At 40.9% G+C, this 24,714-nt stretch overlaps 1 protein-coding gene across 1 annotated transcript in view; it reads right to left on the bottom strand.

Moving 5' to 3' along the window:
- PHACTR2 (phosphatase and actin regulator 2) overlaps positions 1-24,714 on the bottom strand; it is a 193,243-nt gene that overhangs the window by 54,069 nt on the left and 114,460 nt on the right. Inside the window, exons 6-8 of the mRNA XM_006161910.3 lie at positions 21,744-22,275; positions 10,589-10,788; positions 9,063-9,219 (exon numbers count right to left, since the gene is read on the bottom strand). Of these exons, the coding sequence (XP_006161972.1) occupies positions 9,063-9,219; positions 10,589-10,788; positions 21,744-22,275 (889 nt within the window). The remainder of the gene's footprint in view (positions 1-9,062; positions 9,220-10,588; positions 10,789-21,743; positions 22,276-24,714) is intronic.

The following is a 24,714-nucleotide window of genomic DNA, read 5'->3' as shown; positions in this document are numbered from 1 at the left end:
ACGGGGCGTTTCTTCTTTCCTTTTGGATTGTTTCCTTGTATACTTCCCCCAAATGGAATTACCATACAAAGAAATAGACTGCTTTATAATTCTTTTATCATATTGTTAAATTGTTCTCCAGAAATACTGAACAAGGTATATGTGTCCTATTTTCTCATAAATTTGCCAACATTGAATTGAATTTGTGTGTGTGTGTGTGTGTGTGTGTGTGTGTGTGTGTAGATATTGCCATAGGGATATGCATTCACAGGAGAGACACAGAGAGAGGGAAAGTAAGAAATCACCATGCCACAATCCCTTCTCCATTCTACTCCTGAAATTTTGGGCATGCATGCACATACACCCGATGTGATTTTTCAAGTCACGGGGTCCAGGATTTGAACCGTGGTCCACCATATGGGAGTCTAGTGCCTTAACCACCATGCCACCTGCTGGCCTCTGGATTTAATTTTTAAACGTGTTTTACTAGTTGAATAGATATATAATATTTTGAATTAATAACTAAACAAACATTTAATTTTATTGAATCTTTGCTATGATCCAGGCACTAAAGTACCTCAAATGTATCATCTTATTTAATCCTCATAAACTTAGTGGTTAGTTAGCTCTGTTTTCCACATGGGGCCAAGCATGGGCTCTCTCCTGCTTTGTTCTCATATTTGCTGTATTTCTGTATTTGCTGTGTTTATTCTGACCTGCCACCTCTCACAATGGTTCTCATGGTGATTTTCACTAAGTTTATCACAGCCTCAAATATCTTACAAGTAAGTCCCTCATCTCATCTCAGTGGATGGTTTTCCTCTGGCCTATAATGAAAGGGATGACATTCGTTTCCTCTTTTTTTTAAGAAAAATAATTTTATTTTTAAAAATTTGCTATAGGGCACATTTGCTTGCTGGAGGTGAGAGAGAGAAAAAGAGAGAGAGAGAAAGAGAGAGAGAGAGATTACCCCCCCAGAGGGGGATAATCATGCCACCATCTCTTCCCCTCCATTCTCTTTTTGGGATTTTGAGCACACATGTGCACATGCACTTGGAGTAGTTTTCAAGCCACCAGGTCCGGGATACGAACCACAGTCAGCCATGTGTGATCCATCATACCACATGGCCTACCTTTTATTTTATTATTTTTTAATTTGCTAGAGGGCATGTGCACTTGCGGGGGAGAGGGGTGGAGAGAAAGCACCCCTCATGAAGGATGGCCATACCACAGTCCCTTCATTTCTCCTTTCAGGATGTTGGGCACATACATACACACCTCTAGTGTGTTTTCCAAGCTGCATAGTCAGCCATGTGGGGTCCAGCTACCTTAACTACCATGCCACTGACTGGCCCTCCATTTATTTTAGAGAATTAATCCATTCTTTATGTCCTGATTCTATGAAATACATTTATTATCCTTCAGACTTCATGCTACTCACATATCTGAAAAACTTCTCTGCTGAATTTTCCTCACTGAAAAATATGTTTTCTCTTTTTCTATTTATTCACATATTCCTTCACTTCCTCCATTATGGTTTCTTGGGCCTCAAGTTAAGAGTAGTTGTGTATTTAAAATGTAGTTGTTGTGAATCAGCATATAGCATAGCAGTTATGTCACTAGACTCCCACAAGGCTGATTGTGGTTCAAGTCCCGGATGTGGTGGCTTGAAAAATCAGGCCAGGTGGGTGACCATACATGTCCAAGATTCTGGGAGGAGAACAGAGGAGAGGGGACTGTGGTGTGGCTATCTCCCCTGGGGAGTGATTTCTCACTTTCCTTCTTACTGTCTCTGTTTCTTTCTCTCTCCCTGGGAAGCACATGCACCCTAAGGCAAAAATCTCTTTAAAAAAAAAAATAGATTAGATAAAATGTAGCTGTTGCCACCATTGTAAATGTAATCTCCCTTCACTGTATTTTCCTGCCATGTATCAATGTTATATAGACATGATGTTGATCTTTATAAATTAATTTTATATATTGTGAAACTGCTAAAATTATTATGTGTAAGAATTTCTGGTCAGTTTTTCATAGTTTTCTAGGTATGTAACTATGTATAATAACCATGTTCTTTTCTTATATTTTTTTTTCATTAAAAGTAATTGTGATCAGACTTTCAATGCAATAAGGGTGGAAAATCATTGTTTGCTTCTATTTTTTTAAGTGTATTTGTTTATTTTATAATAGAGAGAGAGAGGGCGTGGTGGCGCCCGCCCTATGGCAAAAACCCATAGAGGCTGGAGGATTGCGGCATCGAGTCCATAATAGAGAGAGAAAGGAAGGGATCTAGAGAGAGAGAGACAGAACCTCCTGGATGGGTCTTGCCATACCACAGTCCTTCCCCTCTCCTTATAGCCAGCAAGGATCATGGGCATGCCTTGCATGTTCAGGTTGGCCTGGGAACCAAACCTAGGGCCTTCTCATATACCTGCAGCATTGTGCAGCAGCACTTTACAGGATGGGACAACATGGATGGGCCTGTTTGCTTCTATGTTTAAGGAAAATTACTTTTGAGTTTCTCCATTTACTACCTAGCTTAACTTCTTTTTTATTAAAACAACAACAACAAAAGCAAAGCAAACAACAGAAAATCCTCTATTCTGGGGGCCAGCCTGAGGTATGGTGTGGTGGTTAAGGTGACTGGATCCCACATAGTTGACTGTGTGGTTTGAGTCCCAGACTTGGTGGTTTGAAAAACACACCAGACACATGTCCATGCATGCCCAAAATCCCAAGAGAAGAATGGAGAACAGAGTGGCCATCCCAGGGGTGATTTCTGTTTCCTCTCTCTCTCTTTCTCTCTCTCTGTTGCTCTCCAGCAAGCACATGCCAGCAAGCACACGTGCCCAACGTGAAAAAACAAATCTCTGCTCCGGATTTGATTAGGATATTAACAAAGAAACACAAAAATTTTCTTCGATGTCCCCTTGACATTTATTGAGACAGGTATATGATACTTCATATTTTGACCGTTTAGCGATAAACTAAGGTTATAGTCTTTGTTTTTAAGGGACACACTCTATTTGGCATTCATCTCTTCTGCAAATAATATGCAATGATTTAAACTCTCATGGCGAAACATAAATAGTGGCAATAAGACAATCAAAAAATCTAAAAGCATATTCTCTCTTACACAGCATAAAAAGTACAAACTAGGAGACAGTAGAAAAAAGATTGGGCAGCGTGCCCAGGAACTGAAATCCTAACCGTAGTTCTGCAACTAAGTAACTGCATGTCCTTGAGAAATTTCCTTCATCTCTCTGGGCCTCAGAGAGGCCCCTTGTGTTTACTTGGTAAGACAACAAGTTTAGACCTGTGGGTCTTTCCAACTCGGTACTGTTAATCACTTCAGTTCCTTTGACTTCTGTTGGCTCATTCCTGAAACCGTGAATGGTCAGCATTTGGAGCTGAAGTGAGAACACTAGAGTGAAAATGTTTGGTGGGCCATTTCTGACCATCCAGACCCAGGGGCAGTTCCAGAGCAGAGGGGCTCTCCAATTCCTTCCTAAATTTCCATCAGGATGAGCTTTCCCTGCGATGGGTGCTCAAGTTGCTAACTCCAAAACTTTCTCTTGGGGTTCTTCTCCCCTGGAGAAAGTCAAGGGTCCTCAGCCACCCTGTAGGCCAGCTTCCAGGTAGAGCACAGTCACACCTCCAAGCAAGGTCAACAACTTCCTCCTCCCACCTCCAGAGGCGGCTCTGGTTTCCCAGAATGTCCCCTTCCCCAGTTAAGAACCTCATTTGTATGCAGAGAAGTCAGTAGAGAAACTGATACTTCACCCAAACTGAGAGCGTCAGTGTGAGTGTGTACTCATGTCTACAAAAACTGCCAGTTACAGGCCCTGCCACAGTGATGTACCCTGCTACAACACCAAACTCAGCAAGCTGGGACCACGTGAGAGACCCTGGTGATCCCTGGTCCAACCTAAGCGTTGGTGCAGTGGCATGTGCCTCTAATTCCAGCTAGAAGGCTGAGTAGGAGGAAATTGACAGGAGGGGACCCCATCTTTTAAAAATAGAGAGGCCAGCCGTGGTGGTGCAGCAGTAACCCAATGCTCAGCAATGTTGAAGTCACGTGGGAAGGTCCTGGACTTGAGTCCAACATCTCCCCGCACAGCCTGGGTGAGTGCATACATGGGCATGATCCCAGGTGATCCCAGGTGGCTGAATCTACTGGTGGTAGGACTCTATGGGGGGTGCCTGTTTCTCCTTGTCTCTCTCTCTCTCATAAAAAATAAATAAACTTAAAACAAAAGAAAACTCAGTCAGTTAAATGGACCCCCAAAGTCACCAGTGGCAAAAGCAGAAATCCTACATAATGAAGGCAGATGTCAATTAACCCTTTCACTTAATGTCAACATAGGAAGGTTAGCTACAGGGGCCAGGTTCCCTGACTTGGATGGAGCCAAGTCATTGAGGTAACTCACGGGTCTGTGGTCTCCCAGCCCCACAGGCAGAGCCCACAGCACTCATGGGTATGCTGGGAGTCCTGCATTAGGCCAGGGCTTGAGCAATATGGTCCGCAGGCCAAATGTAGCCTGTTACCTTTTTTGGAACAAAAAATTTCTCCTGGAACATAGTCACTCTCATTTGTTTATACTTTATTGATGTCACTTTCTGGCCACAAAAGCACAGCTGAATAGCTGCAACAGAGACTGGCCAGGAAAGCCTAAAAATATTTATTAATTGGTCCTTTATAGAAAAACTGTTGAGGGGCCAGGAGGTGGCATGATAGTTAAGGTGCTGGACTCCCACATGGCTGACTGTGGTTTGAGTCCCGGACCTGGAGGCTTAAAAAATCATGCCAGGTGTATGTGCATGCATGCCCAAAGTCCCAGGAGGAGAATGGAGAAGGAATTGCAACGTGGCCATCCCTTGGAGGGAAGATTCTCACTTGGACATTTATTGAGACAGGTATATGATACTTCATATTTTGACCCTTTCTTGTGATAAACTATGAAGAAATACGGTGTTTCTTCAGAGAGCACATGTGTCGTATGGCAAAAACCATTTTAAAAAAATGTTCACCCCTAGATCAGGCTCTGCAGTCTCTAAGCCATCGGCTCTTTGAGAAGTTCACATCCAAGACCAACTTAGTAAGAACAAATAGGTTCAATGCACCCGTGCACAAGGAATCGACAACAACCTCAGGTAGGTAGGAAACTTTGGGAGAGAAACAAAGCAGGAATTAGTTCGTGTTGCCCTAAAGCTTCAGCCATTACCTGACTAATTTGGTTCCGATTTGTTGTCGGATTTCCTGCCTTTCTTCTTCGGATGTGCGCTGCAGGATGTTCTTGTCCTCTAACTCTTTCTTAGACGGTCTGTTGCCAAGTTTGATAGCAAGAGTATCCCTCCGACGGATTTTACTTGCCAAAGCACCTGGGTTGGAAAGGGCAGAGATGCAGAGAGAGTGGCTTTCAGCCAGCAGCACTAAGCTTACATGTGGCGTGGACTGTAAACAGAGCCCAGACCGAATTCCTTATCCACACATGAACGAGGGATCTTAAGCAACCTAAGGAAAAAGACTTGGAGTTGGATATAGTTCATTCTGAAAAAGATGGAAAGCACTATTTTTTCAAATGTTCTGAAAACTACTGGGATACCATGAAAAACTTGGAAGTATCACCTCATCATGTGGGAGCAACAGCTGAAGTTTATTTTGCTGAGATGGTGGATCGTGGGACTTACTGATTGCATAATGTTTTTTACTTTATTTTTTCTTTTCCAAGTCTCACAAACTTGACCCATTTACTTAACTGTACAGTTCATCTTTGCCTTCTCCTTTTTTCCACTCAGATACCGTGCTGGCAAAGAGTTTACTTTTTAAACCAATGTTTTAACCCTCAGTTACCCAGGAATACTTAAAATCTCAATAGATCATAATACTAGAGGGATGATCATTTTATTTATTTATTTATTTGCTCCATAAAAATGAGAGGGAATTAGACAGACTCCTGTTTAATACAGTAATAGCTTTTCCTAATCTGTAAATTCAGTCCTATAATGGATCCCTCCCAAGTCATCCGGCTCAGAAATTAAGAAAAAAAAATAATAATGGCACTTCCCAGTTTGGTAAGTTATACATAAATGATGGGCTTTATCCCCTTTAGTATCATTCCTTCTTAGGAGGCTCCTAGCTTATTGATTGTGGATGAGAGACTATTTTTAATTCTAAAATAGTAACTGTCATTCCTACTTATTTCCCCCTCCCCCTCTTTCAAATCCAGGATCTATGCAAATGAATTTCTCAAACGCCTTCATGATTTAGCCAGTGAATCCTGTATTGATGCTTTCTCTCAGGAAAGTTTCCAGAGTGGAGGGGCCATCTCTGATCATCCCAAGAAAGGCCTATGCCATGAGAAAGCTTTGGCTCCTTGTGATTTAGCCAGTGAATCCTGTATTGATGCTTTCTCTCAGGAAAGTTTCCAGAGTGGAGGGGCCATCTCTGATCATCCCAAGAAAGGCCTATGCCATGAGAAAGCTTTGGCTCCTTGTACAAGTACAAATATGTCAGACTCAGATACAAAGGCCTGACCAACTCTGAGGCACCATCTTCTGGAAAAGTCAGCCATCAAAAGCTAAACTTAAAACTACATGAAGAACCTTCAAAAAGTTCACAGAAAAAAATGTGTTATTAAAAAAAACTATCCATGGGTCTCAAAAATTTTGCACCAAAATAAAGTCTTATTTTAATTCCATCATTCCACGAATGTTTTAAAGTCCCCTCATGTTTCTAACTGAGAAAGGAAGATGCGGGGAGAGAAAACATCAAATGTCTAGTTCCTAACAAGGCTTCTGTTCTTTACAAAATGCAGCTGCTCTGTCCACTGCCCCCTTTCCTCCCTGTCTCTGAAAACAGTCTTACTTTCTCCACTGCCATCTTCATCGTCGTCTTCCTCGTCATCATCGGTGTACAAGATGGGCCCGTCAGAGTCAGAGTCACCGGCCTGGGATTCTCTCTGGCCTTCATCCTCTGGGGCACTGAAGGACTCTGAAGATTCTCCCATCAGCCCCGGAGTAAGGAGGTGAGGTGCTGCCTTCCCCAGGTCATCTTTGGTGGTGAAACTGTTAAAGGCACAAAAACACAGGGTGATGCAGAGCTCAGAGAAACCCTCAGGGACACCAACCCATGAGGAGGAGACCAGTTTCACGGGCACGCCTCAGGCTGGAAAAAGGAAATGCCAGACAAGGGCCAATGAGAGTCAAGGTTTGACATTCTTCACCTGCAAAATGAAAAGTCTCAAGTAGATGGTAACTGGTTACTAGTATACTTAGTAATGAATATGGTAAAATTAGCGGGTTATCGGAAAAGTCATGCTGGCTTTTCACATTGAAAAACATAGAAAAAATACGTCTCGACTTTTCTGACAACCAATATATTTTGCAAACTTACTACTGTTCCATAGTTATGGTGGTTCTGTGGAAAGACTAATGGGCTAGATGTTCCTGAATATTTGACTTTGCACTATTAATCTGACCTGTAGCTACTACTTACCATTCTGGTCTCAGTTGCAGCCTCAGCTCCCCTGGGGAAGCTTTGGTGAGCCTTCACTTTCCTTCCTTGTGCTGGTCTCTGCCATCACTGTGGCCTGAGGAAAACCTCACTGGAGTACCTAGCACACTGTCCCTCAACCGCCCATTACCTATCTGCCTCCACAGCACCACTAAGTTCCTTGGCAAGTGGGACACGTATAATTTTGCATCCTAGCAGCAAAAAGGTAGGAGCATAGCACACTATACGCCTCTCATTAATACATTAATTAATCTAATTTTCATCCCGGTCAGTGTGGTGGCTCTCACATATCGTCTCTGTGTGTTAGTTTTTTTCATGTGTAAAATTGCCTTATGCAATAATAACATAAGATGGAAAATGTGAAAGTTAAACGAACTTTTCAGAAGAAAGGGACTGTGCAAAACCACAATGATTTTCTACTATCTCTCTTGGTAAGAGTCTTTGGTAGAAACAGTTACTATACATATACAAAGCTTGCCAATTTTCAAAGAATAAAAAATATACCTTAAATCAAAACTGTATGATATCAGTAACAATGTAATCTTCGTTTTAAGATACAGGAGAGCCCCCATATTGCTTTTTGATATAAAGAGAAATCTAAATTTGGATGTCATACTTCTGAGAGACTACCTTGTGCAAAACACGTGTCTGCTGTTCTCACTAACTAAAAAGAAAAATCGATTTGAATAACGAACACACGTCCATTTGATCAGAATATGAGGTATTTAAAATCTGTTTTGCGGTTATAAGCCTAAATGCTCTCAAAATTCTCTATTTCTCACTTATTAAAAAAACAAATTGTGGGATCAGCAGATGGCATAATGACTGTGTCTCTGGACTCTCATGTAGTTGATCACGGTTTGAGTCCCGGACCCAGTGGCTTAAACTCACCTTGGGAGCATGTGCGCCCATGACCAAGATAACAAGAGGAGAATGGAGGAAAAGGGGTTGCGGCACGGCCATCCCCCTTGGCGGGGGGGTGATTTCTCGCTTTTTGTCTCTCTCTCTCTCTCTGGCAAGCACACACGCCCTATAGCAAAAACCTCTCCAAGTAAAAAAAAAGAAAGAAAAAGAAAAAAGAAACGAATTGGTCTAAATTGTTATTCTTAATGGAGGAATATGAGACCTCATTTTTTTTTTCCCTAGAGGGCACATACTCTTTGTGCATGCATGCCCAAAGTCCCAGGAGGAGAATGGAGAAGGAATTGCAACGTGGCCATCCCTTGGAGGGAAGATTCTCACTTGGACATTTATTGAGACAGGTATATGATACTTCATATTTTGACCCTTTCTTGTGATAAACTATGAAGAAATACGGTGTTTCTTCAGAGAGCACATGTGTCGTATGGCAAAAACCATTTTAAAAAAATGTTCACCCCTAGATCAGGCTCTGCAGTCTCTAAGCCATCGGCTCTTTGAGAAGTTCACATCCAAGACCAACTTAGTAAGAACAAATAGGTTCAATGCACCCGTGCACAAGGAATCGACAACAACCTCAGGTAGGTAGGAAACTTTGGGAGAGAAACAAAGCAGGAATTAGTTCGTGTTGCCCTAAAGCTTCAGCCATTACCTGACTAATTTGGTTCCGATTTGTTGTCGGATTTCCTGCCTTTCTTCTTCGGATGTGCGCTGCAGGATGTTCTTGTCCTCTAACTCTTTCTTAGACGGTCTGTTGCCAAGTTTGATAGCAAGAGTATCCCTCCGACGGATTTTACTTGCCAAAGCACCTGGGTTGGAAAGGGCAGAGATGCAGAGAGAGTGGCTTTCAGCCAGCAGCACTAAGCTTACATGTGGCGTGGACTGTAAACAGAGCCCAGACCGAATTCCTTATCCACACATGAACGAGGGATCTTAAGCAACCTAAGGAAAAAGACTTGGAGTTGGATATAGTTCATTCTGAAAAAGATGGAAAGCACTATTTTTTCAAATGTTCTGAAAACTACTGGGATACCATGAAAAACTTGGAAGTATCACCTCATCATGTGGGAGCAACAGCTGAAGTTTATTTTGCTGAGATGGTGGATCGTGGGACTTACTGATTGCATAATGTTTTTTACTTTATTTTTTCTTTTCCAAGTCTCACAAACTTGACCCATTTACTTAACTGTACAGTTCATCTTTGCCTTCTCCTTTTTTCCACTCAGATACCGTGCTGGCAAAGAGTTTACTTTTTAAACCAATGTTTTAACCCTCAGTTACCCAGGAATACTTAAAATCTCAATAGATCATAATACTAGAGGGATGATCATTTTATTTATTTATTTATTTGCTCCATAAAAATGAGAGGGAATTAGACAGACTCCTGTTTAATACAGTAATAGCTTTTCCTAATCTGTAAATTCAGTCCTATAATGGATCCCTCCCAAGTCATCCGGCTCAGAAATTAAGAAAAAAAAATAATAATGGCACTTCCCAGTTTGGTAAGTTATACATAAATGATGGGCTTTATCCCCTTTAGTATCATTCCTTCTTAGGAGGCTCCTAGCTTATTGATTGTGGATGAGAGACTATTTTTAATTCTAAAATAGTAACTGTCATTCCTACTTATTTCCCCCTCCCCCTCTTTCAAATCCAGGATCTATGCAAATGAATTTCTCAAACGCCTTCATGATTTAGCCAGTGAATCCTGTATTGATGCTTTCTCTCAGGAAAGTTTCCAGAGTGGAGGGGCCATCTCTGATCATCCCAAGAAAGGCCTATGCCATGAGAAAGCTTTGGCTCCTTGTACAAGTACAAATATGTCAGACTCAGATACAAAGGCCTGACTGGCAGTGAGGCACCATCTTCTGGAAAAGTCAGCCATCAAAAGCTAAACTTAAAACTACATGAAGAACCTTCAAAAAGTTCACAGAAAAAAATGTGTTATTAAAAAAAACTATCCATGGGTCTCAAAAATTTTGCACCAAAATAAAGTCTTATTTTAATTCCATCATTCCACGAATGTTTTAAAGTCCCCTCATGTTTCTAACTGAGAAAGGAAGATGCGGGGAGAGAAAACATCAAATGTCTAGTTCCTAACAAGGCTTCTGTTCTTTACAAAATGCAGCTGCTCTGTCCACTGCCCCCTTTCCTCCCTGTCTCTGAAAACAGTCTTACTTTCTCCACTGCCATCTTCATCGTCGTCTTCCTCGTCATCATCGGTGTACAAGATGGGCCCGTCAGAGTCAGAGTCACCGGCCTGGGATTCTCTCTGGCCTTCATCCTCTGGGGCACTGAAGGACTCTGAAGATTCTCCCATCAGCCCCGGAGTAAGGAGGTGAGGTGCTGCCTTCCCCAGGTCATCTTTGGTGGTGAAACTGTTAAAGGCACAAAAACACAGGGTGATGCAGAGCTCAGAGAAACCCTCAGGGACACCAACCCATGAGGAGGAGACCAGTTTCACGGGCACGCCTCAGGCTGGAAAAAGGAAATGCCAGACAAGGGCCAATGAGAGTCAAGGTTTGACATTCTTCACCTGCAAAATGAAAAGTCTCAAGTAGATGGTAACTGGTTACTAGTATACTTAGTAATGAATATGGTAAAATTAGCGGGTTATCGGAAAAGTCATGCTGGCTTTTCACATTGAAAAACATAGAAAAAATACGTCTCGACTTTTCTGACAACCAATATATTTTGCAAACTTACTACTGTTCCATAGTTATGGTGGTTCTGTGGAAAGACTAATGGGCTAGATGTTCCTGAATATTTGACTTTGCACTATTAATCTGACCTGTAGCTACTACTTACCATTCTGGTCTCAGTTGCAGCCTCAGCTCCCCTGGGGAAGCTTTGGTGAGCCTTCACTTTCCTTCCTTGTGCTGGTCTCTGCCATCACTGTGGCCTGAGGAAAACCTCACTGGAGTACCTAGCACACTGTCCCTCAACCGCCCATTACCTATCTGCCTCCACAGCACCACTAAGTTCCTTGGCAAGTGGGACACGTATAATTTTGCATCCTAGCAGCAAAAAGGTAGGAGCATAGCACACTATACGCCTCTCATTAATACATTAATTAATCTAATTTTCATCCCGGTCAGTGTGGTGGCTCTCACATATCGTCTCTGTGTGTTAGTTTTTTTCATGTGTAAAATTGCCTTATGCAATAATAACATAAGATGGAAAATGTGAAAGTTAAACGAACTTTTCAGAAGAAAGGGACTGTGCAAAACCACAATGATTTTCTACTATCTCTCTTGGTAAGAGTCTTTGGTAGAAACAGTTACTATACATATACAAAGCTTGCCAATTTTCAAAGAATAAAAAATATACCTTAAATCAAAACTGTATGATATCAGTAACGATGTAATCTTCGTTTTAAGATACAGGAGAGCCCCCATATTGCTTTTTGATATAAAGAGAAATCTAAATTTGGATGTCATACTTCTGAGAGACTACCTTGTGCAAAACACGTGTCTGCTGTTCTCACTAACTAAAAAGAAAAATCGATTTGAATAACGAACACACGTCCATTTGATCAGAATATGAGGTATTTAAAATCTGTTTTGCGGTTATAAGCCTAAATGCTCTCAAAATTCTCTATTTCTCACTTATTAAAAAAACAAATTGTGGGATCAGCAGATGGCATAATGACTGTGTCTCTGGACTCTCATGTAGTTGATCACGGTTTGAGTCCCGGACCCAGTGGCTTAAACTCACCTTGGGAGCATGTGCGCCCATGACCAAGATAACAAGAGGAGAATGGAGGAAAAGGGGTTGCGGCATGCCCATCCCCCTTGGCAGGGGGGTGATTTCTCGCTTTTTGTCTCTCTCTCTCTCTCTGGCAAGCACACACGCCCTATAGCAAAAACCTCTCCAAGTAAAAAAAAAGAAAGAAAAAGAAAAAAGAAACGAATTGGCCTAAATTGTTATTCTTAATGGAGGAATATGAGACCTCATTTTTTTTTTCCCTAGAGGGCACATACTCTTGCAAGAAAGAGAGAGAGAGAAAGAGAGAGAGAGGAGAAAGCACCCATCCCTGCAGAGAATGGTCACACCACAATCCCTGTCTGCTGTCTCTCTCTCTTCAGAATTTTTGGCAGAATCACACATGCACCTGGGAGGTTCATCAAGTTGCCAAGTTTAGGACTTCAACTGTGGGGTCAGCTAAATGGGATCCGGCTACCTTAACTACCAGGCCATGGAGTCAACATAAAATCTCATTTTTTACTGTTTAAGATATTCATACGTTATAATTTACCCTTCAACCATTTTGAAGTGTATAATTCAGTGGCATAAGGAACATTTACATTGGTATGTAATGTCACCAACATCACGAGCATCCATTTCTAGAACTTTAATTTTCTTTTTAAGGTTTTTGCCATAGGACACATGTGCTCACCAGAGAAAAACAGAGAGAGAAAGAGAGAGAGAGGGAAAGTGAGAAATCATCCTGTCAGGGGAATGGCCATGCCACAGTCCCTTCTCCTCTGTTCTCCTCTATATGTATTAGGCAGGCATGCAAATGTGCCTGGAGTGATTGTCAAACCACCAGCTCTAGGACTCAAACCATGGTCAGCTATGTGGGATCCAGTGCCTTAACCATCATACCATCTACTGGCCCTATCTCCAGAACTTTTTAATCTTTCCAAATGGAAGCTCCATACTCATTAAACACTAATTCCCTATATCCCTTCCTCTTAGCTCCTGACAACCATCATTCTACTTCCTGTCTCTATGAATTTAACTATTTTAGGTAACTCAGTTAAGTGAAATTAGCCAATGTTGTCTTTTCACATTTGTCCTATTTTTATATGTTTGTCCTTTTCTATTTGCCTTATTTTTATGTTTGTCCTTTTATATTTTGCTTACTTCACTTAGCATAGTATCTTCAAGGCTCATTCATGCTGTAGCATGTGCCAGAATCTCCTTCTTTGCTAAGCCTAACTGATATTCCATTGTATGTATATGCCACAATTTGCTTATCAGTCAATCAATGACATTTGGGTAGTTTCCACATTTTGACTGTTGTGAATAATGCTGGTATGAACAATCGTGTCCAAATTCAAGTCTCAGCTTTGAATTCTTTTGGCTATATGTACAGAAGTACAATTGCCAGACCATATGGTAATTCTGTTTATTTTTATTTATTTTTTTAGGGAGATATTTGCTAAAGGGCATGTGTGCTGGCTGGAGAGACAGAGAGACAGAATGACCACACTGCGATTCCTTCTCCTCTATTCTCTCAGGATTTTGGGCATGCACACACATGTGCCCGGCAAGAGTTTTGCCATCTGCTGGTCCCCTGTTTAGTTTTTAAAAGAACTGCCATACTGCTTTCTACAACATGACATCTCATCTGGAATAAGAGATCTATTTTTTTTTATCATCATAATCTTCTTTATATTACATTGGATTGCATATAACTTTACAGTGTGTTACATTGCTTTTTCAAAAGGGAATGCCATGCATGTCAGTCAATACAGAGACATTAATCTCCCCGCTTCAACATTCAATATCTTTTCTATGTTTTCCCCAACCATTATTATTATTATTCTAATTATTTTTTTAAAACAGTCAATCGCTATTTCTCATTTTGCTTGTAAAAAGACTTTGCCCATCATGAAATACTTTTCAGACCAATCCAGTTGAGAATACTATACATGTCATCAACAGTTAATAAGCCATATCTGTTTCTCACTAACGTCCTGCCTCTCTATTGTTCTCTTGCTATCTTTCTCTATCCTCTTCTTTTCACCTCCCCCATTCCACACTGTCCTATTCTCATTAAGTACCTTCACTGCTTTTATGTCCTCCAATTTTTTGCTCTCTACCATAGAGTGCGGATAGTCGGTATATAACTTTCCTACTATCTGGGTTTTTAGTTGATTGCTACTTGAGGCAGTTCTTGTTTGAATAGTTTGTCATTATGGGTAACCTTTGTGTCATTGTTCATTATTTTATTGTGATATTGATAATTTTAATTATGACATTTATATTTTATAAAGTTTTGCAGTTCTTCCTTATAAGAATATAAGGAAGGCAGATGATTATAGTTCATGGAACCATGGAAGGACATAAGTGAGTTGGACAACCAAGGTACTAAATCCAGTCTAGAACTTGGTTTGTCTATTTAATGTTATACTATACTTTATACTTATATTATGAATTATACTAATGTTATAAATACAAATTATTAACATTAATATTATCCTTGATCTTAGCCAAAAGATCAAGAAGTGATTATATTTACTATCAAATATATTCCAAATGTGTACAAATCAATTCATGATTTGGCTCTCATTTTTCTCCTTAGGGATCCTGGGCAGGTTGGACAATACAGAGCATTCTCTAAATTTTTGTGAAAATGGACTGAACAGAGAGTTAGCCTCCTTTTGATGTGGGTTCCAGATGGGCTGACTAGGGGACCATCAGGTGTAGTGTGGTTGCTAAGGTGCTGTATTCCCACATGGCCAACCGTGGTCTGAGTCTCAGACCTGGCAGGTTGGAAAATCACAACAAATAAATAGATAAGTAAACAAAAAGAAATTTTTCTTTTTAATTTTGATTTCTTTTTTAAAAAATTAACTTTATTTGTTTATTCATTTAAATTTGACCAGAGTGTGAGAGAGAGAGGGGGAAAGTGAGAAAGTCAGAATGTAAGAAAGCAAGTCCAGGACTTGAACCACGGTCGGCCATGTGGGTCTAGTGCCCTTAACCACCATGCCACTTGCCAGCCCCAGCCAAATTTTGTAATGGGCTTATTGGGACCAGCAGATGATGTAATGGTTAGTTTGCTGGACTTCCACATGGCTGATCATGGTTTGGGTCCCAGACCTGGAGGTTTGAAACTCTGGGCATGTGTGCATACATGCCCAATATCCCAAGAAGAGAAGGGAGTGTGGAATGGCCAATTCCCCTGGGGGATGACTTCTCGCTTTCTGTCTGTCTGACAAGTGCACATGCCCTATAACAAAAATCTCTCTCTAAAAAAACAAAGGGCTGATTAGTTTCTGCCTTACATTATACCAGACACATGTGTTACTGATGAAGCTGCTAAGGAATAGAAGCCACCTAATAGTTAGTACCCTGCAATATGGGAATAGATGTAGGTATTTTTATACACGGCCACTTGCTCTGTTTCAAGTCTTGATACTTGTATTCCAAACAGAAGTCTCTTCATGAAATGACAGGATTTTCACACATTAGTTGACTAAACATAACTCACGGAGGATTCTAAGTAAAGCAAGAGAATAAGAGCCAGAAGTTCTAATTCAAACATCCACTTGAAAAAAAAAGAAAGAATTTGGAAAGAAATTTGAGAGACTACTTACTCAAGACTCATTAATTCAAGAGCGAACACAAACCTCTCTTGTAGGATGAATTATAATTTAAATTTTAAATTTGAAGACTAAACAGAGAAGGAAAATTCTATGACTTCTTCTAGGAAAGCATGATAGTTACCCTCACTGACAGGAAAATCTATTGGGTCATTGGAAAAGTCATGACACATTTTGCATAGAAAAACATAGAAAACTACAGCATGATTTTTCCAATGACCCAATATTATAGATATCCTCAATGTCTAATGATGTCCTAAGCTTACTTCTTCTGAATGTAGTCCCAGTAGAAATGAAGAACATGCGCTTACCTCTTTTGCCTTCACACACTTGGGCTGAAGACTGATATTAAGTGCCCAGCATGCAGTGCAGTACTTAGCATAATAAAGTGCACTCCAGAATTCATGTGTCGAAAACTTAATTACCCAGGCTGACAGTGTTGGAAGGTGAGGCCTAATGGGAAGTGTTTAGGTCATGAGGATTTTGTCCTCATGAAAAGATGTAATGGCATAAAGAATGCCATTACAGAAAGAGCATACAGGGGTGGGTTCATTCTCTTGAACTCTTTGCTCTTCCACTTTCCACCATGTGAAGACTCATAGGGAAGATGCTGGCACCTTGATCTTGGACTTCCCAGTCCCCAGAACTGTGAGCCATTAAATTCCTCATTGTTATAAATTATCTAGTCATGGAATCAGCAGTTGGAGTAATGGCTATGTTGCTGGACTCCCACGTAGTTGACCACGGTTTGAGTCCCAGACTCAGTGGCTCAAACTCACATTGGGCATGTGTGTGTGCGTGCCCAGGATCTAAAGAGGAAAATGGAGGAGAAGGATTGCAGTGTGGCCATCCCCCTTGGGGAGTGATTTCTCGCTTTCTGTTTCTCTGTCTCTCTCTGCCTTTCTGGTGAGCACATGTGCCTATAGCAAAAACCTGTCAATAAATAAATAAATAACCAACCTAGTCAAGGTATTCTGTTTTATCAACACAAATTGAACTAGGATAGATACCACAGTAATTCAGTTCACTATCTTCTTTCTTCACATCTTTTTTAAAAATTATTTTAAAATAATTATTTATCTATTTAATTTTATTTGTTATTATTATTACTTTTTTAAATTTTAAATTTGATCAGAGAGAGAAAGGGAAGGTGGAAAGCAAGTTGCCAGGTCTGGGACTCAAATCACGATTGGCCGTGTGGGAGTCCAGCACCTTAACCACCACACTACCTGCCAGACTCTCCCTGCATCTTGTTATTAGAAGATCAAACAACTAGAATATTTTGCAATTTGACATTTATTTGTCTTTTCTTGACTTTCCTTCAAATCATGTTACTCAAAATGATAAAAATGAAAACAAAGAAGAAACTAATAGCAAAGAACAGCAGTAGAAATAGAAACAACTTGTTTGGAATAGAAACAACTTGTTTGGAAAACATGTAAAACTATTCTGAGCCTAGAATATGGTGTCCAGCACTGCATTTGTATTCTGGTTTTGCCAAAACTGAGCACTCCTGGAGAAATGACTGTGCTTTCCTCAATGCTATTTTCTTATCTAGACAATGGGAATACATCAGGGAAGACAACACATATACAGTTCTAATTCCTGACATTAAATCAATATTCAATAAATGAAGGTTTTTATTATCAAGAATAATTAAAGTTGATATTTTAGTCTTTTGATCTAATCCAAATGAATTAATGTACTTAATATTTTTAAAGTTTCACATAGCAAAGATTTTTTTTCTTTTTCTGAGTCTATTAAATTACATATCCCTATGCCACCAGAACATACTTTAATATGAATGTGTTACAAAAAGTATTATTTGATGCTATACTAATGAAATGTCATTTATCAAATCATATGTAAGATAAATTGCTGTGGTAAATGTTATGCAAAAGTGGCCAACCTGTGTATTCTGAAAAATATAAAATATCAGTAGTTGCTAACAAGGGTGCTACATGAAAGGAAGGTTCTGTTACAGCCCAAATCAAAGTGACTAAAGTGTAATATACTTCTTATTAAAATTATTCAACTTTATTTATTATTATTATCTTTTTAAATGGAAAGTATATGTGTGTGTATGCAAGAGAGAGAGAGAGAGAGAGAGAGAGAGAGAGAGAGAGAGAGAGAAAAGCACCCTCAATAGGGTCTTGTCATGCTGCAAACCCCTACTCCCAGCCCTCCAGTCAGGATCTTGGACACTTATATGTACCTGCTATATTTCAGGTCAACTTGGGATCTGAACTCATGGTCAGCCATGTGGCTTCCAGCAATGCAGTTCAGTATGCTACTGACTATGCCACTGAAGCTGAGCCTCTCATGACTTTTAAGTAAAATAGTTAGAGGACTCTTGGAGGGATTAGATGTAAGGAATGAAGGTGAATAAGGGTCCAGGATGATTTCCAGATTTCTAGCTTGGGCAGTTCCATAATGGTGGACCCCTAATCCTTAAAGTCAAGTCCTTTGAGTTGGTTACCCTCTGAAACAGAACTAAGACTACTGGATCATTATCTTTATCTCCAATTATACTCTATTCATAAACTACAGAGAAAGGGTCATCTTACCTTCAACAGTGGTCCTACCACATCGGAGAAGGCTGCCTTTTTCTATAACCAATTTAACTCATTTTTCCTCTTCATTCAACCAGTCAATGAGTGCCTTTGGCATATCAGATTTTGTACTGGTTGCTGGGACATGTTGGCTAGTTCTGTTCCACATGTAGGAAAAAATAATACTATACCAAATCTGACTATACTAGAGGCCATAACCAATTCTGTCCAGAGGTACTGAAAGGCTTCATAGAGGAGATACTATTTGAGCTGGGTGGCGAATTGAGAGAGCAAGAAATGATTGGAGGAAAAGGGGTTGGAATTTGAGAGTGTTTTCATGATGGTCTTTATTTTCTAGGAGAAGGAGATGATTAAACAACTTGTTGAAATGAAGGTAGACAGGAGTGGGTGAGCAATCTGGACACCAGTGGTAAAGACTGAAATAAGTACTGTGAGGAAAGAGAAGGGGACTAATCGCCTAGGAACAAGAGAAAGGGCTGCTCAACAGTGCTGAAGCAGGTTCTAAACAAACTTGAAAACCACAGAGAAGTGCTATTTGTCAGCATTACCACGTAACTGTCTCCGGCAGACCACGGCATTCCCAGGGCCAGGGCTATGCAAAGCCAGTGGTTGGATTCCACGTGTGCTTACCTAACATTCAGTAGATTCAGTTATAAAAGAAAGGGCACTGGGTTCCTTCATTTTCAACAGACTACGTTAGCGATCTTTAGTACTCAGAGGGAATAAGGGGTCTGAGCCCCGACTCACCATTTTACGTTTTCGCTGCTAGCACTTGAGCCAGCGCCTGAGAGGAGAGTGGTTCTGTCCGTTGGCTCTTCAGTCCAGAGAAGCTGACTGGGGTCTAAGGCAGAGACAGGCAGGTCAGCTCCACTGCTGACCAGCACAACTGGAGTGTCTGAGGCAATAATGCACTGATCCTCAAAAGGAAGAGGAGGGGCGGGGGGAGAAGGTGGTAGAGCCACAGGGGGTGGAGGGACAGAAGGCTTGGATTTGCCTACAGTCTCCTCAGTCCCAGGGACAGTCTGCTCAGGTTTGAGAGTCTCCACTCTGGCCTCCGAAGGCTCTCCTTTAAGGTCGGATGTGCCAGAAGTTTCTCGCTTTCTGTTTCTCTGTCTCTCTCTGCCTTTCTGGTGAGCACATGTGCCTATAGCAAAAACCTGTCAATAAATAAATAAATAACCAACCTAGTCAAGGTATTCTGTTTTATCAACACAAATTGAACTAGGATAGATACCACAGTAATTCAGTTCACTATCTTCTTTCTTCACATCTTTTTTAAAAATTATTTTAAAATAATTATTTATCTATTTAATTTTATTTGTTATTATTATTACTTTTTTAAAAATTTAATTTGATCAGAGAGAGAAAGGGAAGGTGGAAAGCAAGTTGCCAGGTCTGGGACTCAAATCACGATTGGCCGTGTGGGAGCACCTTAACCACCACACTACCTGCCAGACTCTCCCTGCATCTTGTTATTAGAAGATCAAACAACTAGAATATTTTGCAATTTGACATTTATTTGTCTTTTCTTGACTTTCCTTCAAATCATGTTACTCAAAATGATAAAAATGAAAACAAAGAAGAAACTAATAGCAAAGAACAGCAGTAGAAATAGAAACAACTTGTTTGGAATAGAAACAACTTGTTTGGAAAACATGTAAAACTATTCTGAGCCTAGAATATGGTGTCCAGCACTGCATTTGTATTCTGGTTTTGCCAAAACTGAGCACTCCTGGAGAAATGACTGTGCTTTCCTCAATGCTATTTTCTTATCTAGACAATGGGAATACATCAGGGAAGACAACACATATACAGTTCTAATTCCTGACATTAAATCAATATTCAATAAATGAAGGTTTTTATTATCAAGAATAATTAAAGTTGATATTTTAGTCTTTTGATCTAATCCAAATGAATTAATGTACTTAATATTTTTAAAGTTTCACATAGCAAAGATTTTTTTTCTTTTTCTGAGTCTATTAAATGATTTAAAGAGTAAATAAAGGTTTTCTTAGAAATAGGAAAGAAGAGGCTGTACTTAAAAGCTCTAAGCTTCTCCAGACATAATTGAGTACTGTGTCTACTATATCTGACAACCTATGGTCACACCTGTGGAACAGAAGGCTAACATATTTTATTACTTTTAAGTTTATTTTATTTCTGATGGAAAGTATATGTGTGTGTATGCAAGAGAGAGAAAGAGAGATTGAGAGAGAGAGAGAGAGAGAGAGAGAGAAAAGCACCCTCAATAGGGTCTTGTCATGCTGCAAACCCCTACTCCCAGCCCTCCAGTCAGGATCTTGGACACTTATATGTACCCGCTATATTTCAGGTCAACTTGGGATCTGAACTCATGGTCAGCCATGTGGCTTCCAGCAATGCAGTTCAGTATGCTACTGACTATGCCACTGAAGCTGAGCCTCTCATGACTTTTAAGTAAAATAGTTAGAGGACTCTTGGAGGGATTAGATGTAAGGAATGAAGGTGAATAAGGGTCCAGGATGATTTCCAGATTTCTAGCTTGGGCAGTTCCATAATGGTGGACCCCTAATCCTTAAAGTCAAGTCCTTTGAGTTGGTTACCCTCTGAAACAGAACTAAGACTACTGGATCATTATCTTTATCTCCAATTATACTCTATTCATAAACTACAGAGAAAGGGTCATCTTACCTTCAACAGTGGTCCTACCACATCGGAGAAGGCTGCCTTTTTCTATAACCAATTTAACTCATTTTTCCTCTTCATTCAACCAGTCAATGAGTGCCTTTGGCATATCAGATTTTGTACTGGTTGCTGGGACATGTTGGCTAGTTCTGTTCCACATGTAGGAAAAAATAATACTATACCAAATCTGACTATACTAGAGGCCATAACCAATTCTGTCCAGAGGTACTGAAAGGCTTCATAGAGGAGATACTATTTGAGCTGGGTGGCGAATTGAGAGAGCAAGAAATGATTGGAGGAAAAGGGGTTGGAATTTGAGAGTGTTTTCATGATGGTCTTTATTTTCTAGGAGAAGGAGATGATTAAACAACTTGTTGAAATGAAGGTAGACAGGAGTGGGTGAGCAATCTGGACACCAGTGGTAAAGACTGAAATAAGTACTGTGAGGAAAGAGAAGGGGACTAATCGCCTAGGAACAAGAGAAAGGGCTGCTCAACAGTGCTGAAGCAGGTTCTAAACAAACTTGAAAACCACAGAGAAGTGCTATTTGTCAGCATTACCACGTAACTGTCTCCGGCAGACCACGGCATTCCCAGGGCCAGGGCTATGCAAAGCCAGTGGTTGGATTCCACGTGTGCTTACCTAACATTCAGTAGATTCAGTTATAAAAGAAAGGGCACTGGGTTCCTTCATTTTCAACAGACTACGTTAGCGATCTTTAGTACTCAGAGGGAATAAGGGGTCTGAGCCCCGACTCACCATTTTACGTTTTCGCTGCTAGCACTTGAGCCAGCGCCTGAGAGGAGAGTGGTTCTGTCCGTTGGCTCTTCAGTCCAGAGAAGCTGACTGGGGTCTAAGGCAGAGACAGGCAGGTCAGCTCCACTGCTGACCAGCACAACTGGAGTGTCTGAGGCAATAATGCACTGATCCTCAAAAGGAAGAGGAGGGGCGGGGGGAGAAGGTGGTAGAGCCACAGGGGGTGGAGGGACAGAAGGCTTGGATTTGCCTACAGTCTCCTCAGTCCCAGGGACAGTCTGCTCAGGTTTGAGAGTCTCCACTCTGGCCTCCGAAGGCTCTCCTTTAAGGTCGGATGTGCCAGAAGTGGTCGTGTCTGAGGACAGTCGAGACGTTGGCTGCTTGCCAGTTTTTTTCTTGCCCTTAGTGGTCCCAGTGATCCCTGTTTTGCTAGAAACTGTCTCCTTTGAAGCTTTGGGACGAGATGAAGTGGATGAAGTAGATGGTGATGCTGATGCTTTGGAGGCAGTTGGTTTTTTGGAATGAGAGGAACCAGCTACAATAGAGAGATTTTTGCATTAGAAATAAAAAAATACGGTGCTTTTAAATAAAGTAGCCAAGCTGTAATTGTCAATGACATTTAAAATGTTCCATTCAAACTTATTGAATAAATAAAGAAAATGACAAAACTGTTAAGGGACAAAAGCCTTCTGTCTTCTTCCTCTATCTTTAGCTGAGGCAACCAAAGGGAAAAATGCTCAGCTCCTTGTCCTACGGGTCACCCGAAAAAGCCCCTGCATGCTCTGAAGAAGGGACGTTAGGCAATGTGGAAGACAGACACCAGCTGCTGGCTGTGTAGCTCATCATACATTATATAGGATTTAGGATGTCTTTCTGGGAATGGAGGGGTAGCTCACATTCAGAAGAGGTCAGATAGAAACCACAGCTCCATTCTAGGTCAGAGGTAAATTCACTCACTTGAATACGAAATGAGCTATTCCTGTAGCTACAGAGAGAGAAGCTGGCCACGCTGACCTGAACTTCCATCCACGGTACCAGTGGGGCAGAGCAAAAACACATGGCCACATGTGAAAGACATGCCCCCTTCAAAAGAGACTTTTGAAGTCCTTTCTACAAAAGGCAGGGAGGGACCAGCAGTTAGCGTAATGGCTATGTTGCTGGACTCCCACGTAGTCAACTGTGGTTTGAGTCCCGGACCCGGTGGCTTAAACTCACTCAGGGAGCGTGTGTGTGCGTGCCCAAGATCCTGAGAGGAGAACGGAGGAGAGGGGATTGCGGAGTGGCCATCAAAAACCCCACAAAAAAAAAAAAAAAAAAAAAAAGGGCAGGGAGGAACCAGCAGTTAGTGTAATGGCTATGTAGTCGACAGCGGTTCGAGTCCTCGACCTGGTGGCCTAAACTCACACTGAACGTGTGTGCGTGTGTGCCCAAGATCCTGAGAGGAGAATGGAGAAGGGATTGTGGCATGGCCATCCCCCCTGGGGGGTGATTTCTCACTTCCTGTCTCTCTGTCTCTCTCTGTCTTTCTGGTGAGTGCACGCGACCTATAGCAAAAACCTCTCCCCCCAAAAAAGGCAGGGAAAACTTTTTATTTGTTTGTTTTACAAAAATATTAAATGGGCAGCATCTTTAGTAATCGGAAGGGCAAGAATATCACTGCCAAGTTTTCTGACCTTACCTTCGCAAATGTAATATTTCCTTCTGCGGTTTTTATCAAAGGATCCCCTGCTATATCTGCCTATTTCTGACTAGGGCCACCTTCTCTAAAACCATTTTTAGGAAAAAATAAAAAAATGTTTACTACCCTTTTCTTTATGACATCTTAGACAATATACTTAAACTCCTATGATAATACTCTGCTGTTTCATGACCATTTAAGATCTCTTTCTCTTAGTTGCTTTTTCTATTATCATATATAAACTTTCTTTTACAGAACTATCAAAAAATACTTTTTAGTATTATGGGGCCAATCCACACTGCATATAGATGTTACTGAAACTTACCTCTAGCTATAAATTTGTTGACATCAACTGGGAGGGTAAAGAGATGAAGAACAAATAAAGGAATAGACAATGGGATGCAAGAATTCATTAATTCTAATATACCAAAGAAGCTAGTCTTGTTCAGAGACAAGATCCAGACTTAAAAGGAGTCTCTATTGTTTGGGGTCTTAGAAATAACCGGGACCAGCAGTTAGCTTAACGGCTATGTCGTTGAACTCCCATGTAGTTGACTGCAGTTTGAGCCCTGAACCCGGTGGCTTAAACTCATGCTGGGCACATGTGCGTGTGTGCCCAAGATCCCAAGAGGAGAATGGAGAAGGGATTGCGGTGTGGCCATCTCCCCCAGGGGGTGATGTCTCACTTTCTGTCTCTCCGTCTCTCTCTGTCTTTCTGGTGAGTGCACACGCCCTATAGCAAAAACCTCTCTAAAAAAAGAAATACGTAATACCTAGATTCTCCCTCCCCCAAACCTGGACCTATTAATATGTCTTTATAGTTAACAACCTTCACTTACAAGTCACTTATTAGGCATACTCTTCTGATCTAAATCCAATCTAAGTTCTAAATAAAAATTTAGGATTTGGTTTCTAAACATGCTTGTTATTTTGTTAGGTAAAACAAAATCTTTTTCATATATCAGTTCTAATTTTTTCCCCCATTGGGTGCATGCACTCGCCAGATAGAGAGCGAGATAGAGACCGGGGAAGGAAAAGTGAGAAATCACTCTCCAGGGGGGATGGTGGTCACATCACATTCGCTTCTCTTCCATTCTCTTCTTGGGATTTTGGGCATGCAAGCACGTGCATTGAGCTTGAGTTTCAAGCTCTTGGGATTTTGGGCATGCATGCACGTGCATTGAGCTTGAGTTTCAAGCCGTTGGGTCCAGGAACAGCAGTCAACTTTGTGGGAATCCAACACCTTCACCACCATACTACTTGCTGGCTCCATCAATTCTAGTATTTTTTTTTTTT

The sequence above is a fragment of the Tupaia chinensis genome, unplaced genomic scaffold, assembly GCF_000334495.1.
Source record: "Tupaia chinensis unplaced genomic scaffold, TupChi_1.0 Scaffold139457_1, whole genome shotgun sequence".
In the NCBI taxonomy this organism is placed as follows: domain Eukaryota; kingdom Metazoa; phylum Chordata; class Mammalia; order Scandentia; family Tupaiidae; genus Tupaia; species Tupaia belangeri.
The sequence above is the reverse complement of the archived record's forward strand: the minus strand, read 5'-3'. Positions and strand labels throughout refer to the sequence as shown.